Genomic DNA, 5,548 nt, shown 5'->3' on the forward strand with positions numbered 1-5,548 from the left:
GGTACCCCTTTGTACCCCCCAAATTGTTGTACCCTCCGAATTATTAGCCTTTGTTTTTTTGTAATTGAACAATACCATGAGTGAGTATAGAAAAACAGGAGGCCGCAGAGAAAAGAGAAGAGAGTGCGCGCAACGTGGAGAATTAGCGTGGTGTAAACTTGCCCTACTGAGAGCTTACCTATTTGGACCCGCTAAATTTTTTGACGATTAGAGTGCTAGGCATCATTTCTTTTCATTCCCTTTCTCATTTTCCGTTTTTGCACACGCATTTATCATTTATCTATTTTCTTACGCCTACGCTTTTTCCGTGTAAGTTGATGACACACTAGAAGTAATTTTCCGACCTCCTACTCATTTCGTTTTTTTCTCAAATTCTGACGGAGAGTATTTGTGTTCTTTTTTGTATAGAAAGTATAATTATTTAGTTTCATAGTTCTATGACATCGCCTATGATCTCGCCACTGGAACCCTCGTCAAACCAGCTCTTTTCAAACATGTTCGACGATGAGATTCTTCAAATCGCCGGTGAGTAGTCAAAACGAAACAGACAAAATTTTCAAAACCAATGCATTTTCAGAACGATACGGAGCTCCGAATCGCCTCTCCCCTATTGCTCCCTGGACAAGTCAGTGTTTAGCAAAATTCCTGGCAAGCCAGAATTCACCAAATTCTCTCACCGAAAACCAGCCCACGTCAAGCCTCCAAAACCAGCATTCGGTATTCGATTTCTCGCCACTAGAGGCAACATCGATCCAGTGCTTTTCGGAGGTCCCGTCGCCAATCAATATCTCATCGAACGAACGTTTGCTGGACATAGTCAAGCAAATCGATGCCTCGTCAAGCGAGCGCTCTCCAGGAACGACCAAAGATGAGTTTTGCCAAACTGCCGGTAAGTAGTCGAAGCAAAACAGACATAATTTCCAAAAACAAGGCATTTTCAGACCGCAACATAGCTTCAAATCACTGCTCGCCAATCAAGTGCTCGCCAGGCCAGCCTTCGCCTGTTGGCCTCTCACCATGTAAGCCATTCTCACCTGAACTATCGATGTTTGAGTTCTCGCCAGTGAAGGTCCAGCGCTTGCCAGACGTCTTCTCGCCACTGAAGACCACGTCAAGCGATAATTCATCAAACAGCTTTTGCCAATCAAGGCTTCGTTTAGCTGCTCCGATGAAAAAAATTGGTCCAGCGCTTTGTTGTTGTTTGGACGTCCTGTCTCCAACAAAGCCCTTGTCGGACCAGAGCTTTTCTGACGCCACTTCCACTTCAGCCATCATCGACCAATTGTTTGCCGAATCATCATTCGCCATCGGAGTCTCTTGCAAGCCAGCATCTTTTGTCAGGTCTGCCCAATGAAGATGTTCGCCAAGTAAGTAATCATAACAAAAAAGACGAATGCTCGAAAACCACATACTTTCAGCACAGAACAATCCGGCGATCGACAGAAAAAAGTACGGTGCTCCATTGAGAAGAAAGAAAATGCCAGATGGCTCTTGGAAGACGCTTCCGTGGATTAAGCAAAAAGGATATGTTGAAACTCCGACCTCGTCCAACACCATTCAACGTCCGTCGATTTGCTTCTCGCCAGTAAAGCCCTTAATGAGCCTGTGCTCTTCGGATTGTCTCTCGCCAATCCAACACTTTTCGAGCAAACCACTTCCGTCATTTTCTAGCCGGCCATCGCCTGATTGCCACCTGCCATTAAAGCCATTGCCAGAAAAGCGCTCGCCAAATCGCCTCTCCTCTCGCAAGCTATTAATGATCCAGCGCTCGAAACGCCGCGTGTACCGCCAACAGCTCTCATCAGATTTGTCTGACGAAGGGAATCGCCCAGTTTGCGGTAAGTAATAATAACAAAAAAGACGAACGTCTAAAAACACCGCACTTTCAGAAAAAAACAAAACTCTGGTGGCCAACAATTGTATCGGTGCTCCATTGAAGAGGAAAAGAATGCCGGACGGCTGCTGGAAAACGCTTCCGTGGATTAAGAAGCAGCAATTGTCAAGCTTGTCAAGCAAACCACTTCCGTCATTGTCAAGCCAGCCACTCTGTTCAGATTGGTCCGACGAAGGGAATCTCCTAGTTTGCGGTAAGTAATAATTGAAAAAAATAGACAGAATATTCGAAAACATCTTTCAGAAAATAAGATCGTCAACGCTCGGATCAAAAACATGCCATTGGGAAGAATTAAGATGGCTGATGGCACCTGGAAGACTCTCCAATGGATCAAGCCAAAAGGTTACGTTCCGAAGTTTTATAATTGTTGATATTAAAAATTCTCCCATCACCTAGATCCCCCCCCCCCCAGAAATGTATTAATTTGTGAAGGTTCAATTCTATTCTTTCAAAACCTTCCCTTTCTAGATATTCCCCAAATGCTTCGTGTCAAATGAATGGTAATTGAATTTCATTGAAGTTCATATTTTAATAAAGAGATTATAGGGGTTTTGTTTTCGGAAAAATAGATGATTAAAAAAGGATATGAAAGTTCTTTTTAAAAAAGTTCAAGGTTCAGAAATATTTCAGTAAGTTTTACCGCTCCCTGACTTTGCCAGCTCCAGCACCTCCAGAAAAGCTCAAAATCTGAGATTTTCTAAAAAACTTTTTTTCTGAAATCAAACCGTCAATGTCGTTTCGATGAAAGACTGCAACGGTTTAATAAATCAAGTAACCACTCAAAATAAGGATTACTTTAAGAAAATCGGTTCCGAAGGTCATGATTTTCACTAAACTTAGACAGAATGAAACGGAGAAAGATACTGTAAACACTCTAGAACATGGCCCGAGGCGTCAAATTTGAGCTTGTGTATCTCATTTTCTGTGAGAGATATCAAAAAGGGGATAACTAATAAAATGTTTCTGATATCATGGTGAACATTTTATCAGTTAACAACTTTTTGATATCTCTTGAAAGGAGCAAGATATATAACCTCAAAATGGACAGTCCGGTTGGCGTTTTATTAGAGTGTTTACGGTATTTTGAATTGTTGAAAGGTAAAGTGTATGTTATCACAATGTTTCTAACTTAGTCAAAAACCAGAAAAATAGAAAATATCATACTTGTAACGGGCCGGGCCAAGCCGGGCCGGGCTTTGTCCCGAATTTCGGAGACCCGGCGGGCCTGTCATTCCACAAGTTTTGACCCTTATGTGATTTTTTTCGATAAAAAAATTTTTTTCGAGTTTTTTTATATGTTTTGATCAAACAGACAAACAATCCAAAAAGCACAAAAAAAATATAGAAAATTGTAATGAGAGCTCAAAATTCGGTTCAAAATGACAAAATGTTTGCTACCGGGTCTTGAAATTTTCCTCAGGCCCGGCCCGGGCTTTGGCGGGGCGACCCGGAATTTTACAAGTATGGAAAATATGAAAATTTCAAGTTTTAACGAATTCAAAAAATGCCAATTTTTTCGGAAACAAAAGTGCTCGGGGACAATGTCTAACAGATTTCTGAGGTCGGGTAACGTAAGTATACGCGTTAAAATGTAGGTCGAACATTTGAGTTACGAGACTTATTTCAAATTAAAAACAATTGATCAATTCATGTACCCCTAAAATGTTTTGAACTTTTTTCCTGATTTTTCTTTTGAATATAAAGAATGGGTGCAATCGACAATAATGCTTATCCGTTTATCACCTTTTGAATAAAAAAAGTTTGAACGTCTACCGTGAACACGTACAAAGTTATGATAGTTTGACCGACGACAAATTCACGAAAAATCATCAAATTTCTCGCCATATGAACAGTCCCTCAAACAGGCGGCTATGATTTTGTGGTTGCTCTAGATAGCCTGTGTACTACTATTCAGCATATCTTACAGCCCGATCCCCGGATAACAAATAGAGAACTCCCCGTGTTAGAATCACAAAAATTTCTTTTTTATTATTCAACCTCATAGTTTTATGACAGTTTTTTCGTTCAAAACAATTCCATACTGTTGCGCATTGAACAGTGCCATTATATAGTATGGCAACAGTGGAGACCGCAGAAATGTGAGAAATCGAATAAGCGAGAGAGTGTGAGTATCGTGGAGGTTTGGGGGACCGGCTCTACTGAGATGCTGCCTTTATGATTGGCGCCATAGCTGGAGACATCGAACGGTGCCATTAGAAAGTACAAAAACAGGGGAGGCCGCAGAAATGTGAGAAATTGAATGAGCGAGAGAGTGTGAGTATCGTGGAGGTTTGGGGGACCGGCTACACTGAAATGGTGCCTGTATGATAGGCGACATAGCTGGAGTCATCATTTTTCCTCATTCTTTTCTTTTCGTTGTTGCGCAGCTTTTTTTTTCGGCTAATTTGCGCACGCATTTATCTTATTTTTTCTGTATTAGAAGTTTGTTAAAAGTAGTTGAAGGGTTCGACCGGGCTTTATTTTTCCTGCTGAAGAACATATGTTACTTCCTACCTCTTTTTTTCAAGTGTTTCCTCCTTTCACTGGTAAACAGAGACGTCAAGGATACAGCCTTCTCAGGCTATATTCTTCAATATTTTCATTAAAGTACTATTTTTTCCTCAGAGAGTTAACTGAATCATGTCACAATTAGAAAATAAGGCGGAATTTCTGAATTTCTGAATTTCTGAATTTCTGAATTTCTGAATTTCTGAATTTCTGAATTTCTGAATTTCTGAATTTCTGAATTTCTGAATTTCTGAATTTCTGAATTTTTGAATTTCTGAATTTCTGAATTTCTGAATTTCTGAATTTCTGAACTTCTGAATTTCTGAATTTCTAAATTTCTGAATTTCTGAATTTCTGAATTTCTGAATTTCTGAATTTCTGAATTTCTGAATTTCTGAATTTCTGAATTTCTGAATTTCTGAATTTCTGAATTTCTGAATTTCTGAATTTCTGAATTTCTGAATTTCTGAATTTCTGAATTTCTGAATTTCTGAATTTCTGAATTTCTGAATTTCTGAATTTCTGAATTTCTGAATTTCTGAATTTCTGAATTTCTGAATTTCTGAATTTCTGAATTTCTGAAAATTTGAATTTCTGAATTTCTGAATTTCTGAATTTCTGAATTTCTGAATTTCTGAATTTCTGAATTTCTGAATTTCTGAATTTCTGAATTTCTGAATTTCTGAATTTCTGAATTTCTGAATTTCTGAATTTCTGAATTTCTGAATTTCTGAATTTCTGAATTTCTGAATTTCTGAAAATTTGAATTTCTGAATTTCTGAATTTCTGAATTTCTGAATTTCTGAATTTCTGAATTTCTGAATTTCTGAATTTCTGAATTTCTGAATTTCTGAATTTTTGAATTTCTGAATTTCTGAAAATTTGAATTTCTGAATTTCTGAACTTCTGAATTTCTGAATTTCTAAATTTCTGAATTTCTGAACTCCTGAATTTCTGAATTTCTGAATTTCTGAATTTCTGAATTTCTGAATTTCTGAATTTCTGAATTTCTGAATTTCTGAATTTCTGAATTTCTGAATTACTGAATTTCTGAATTTCTGAATTTCTGAATTTCTGAATTTCTGAATTTCTGAATTTCTGAATTTCTGAATTTCTGAATTTCTGAATTTCTGAATTTCTGAATTT

The 5,548-nt window shown here is 38.1% G+C and overlaps 1 protein-coding gene across 1 annotated transcript; it reads left to right on the top strand.

Annotated features, from left to right (window-relative positions):
- Positions 1 to 494: 494 nt before the first annotated feature.
- CBG27522 lies at positions 495 to 2,265 on the top strand (the record flags this gene model as incomplete). The annotated part of the gene is made up of 6 exons (XM_045239126.1): positions 495 to 525; positions 578 to 889; positions 942 to 1,319; positions 1,419 to 1,838; positions 1,890 to 2,087; positions 2,138 to 2,265. The coding sequence occupies 6 exons, from the start codon at positions 495 to 497 to the stop codon at positions 2,263 to 2,265; spliced, it is 1,467 nt and encodes a 488-aa protein (XP_045099972.1).
- Positions 2,266 to 5,548: the final 3,283 nt, after the last annotated feature.

Source organism: Caenorhabditis briggsae, assembly GCF_000004555.2.
Source record: "Caenorhabditis briggsae complete genome, chrX, whole genome shotgun sequence".
NCBI classification, from domain to species: domain Eukaryota; kingdom Metazoa; phylum Nematoda; class Chromadorea; order Rhabditida; family Rhabditidae; genus Caenorhabditis; species Caenorhabditis briggsae.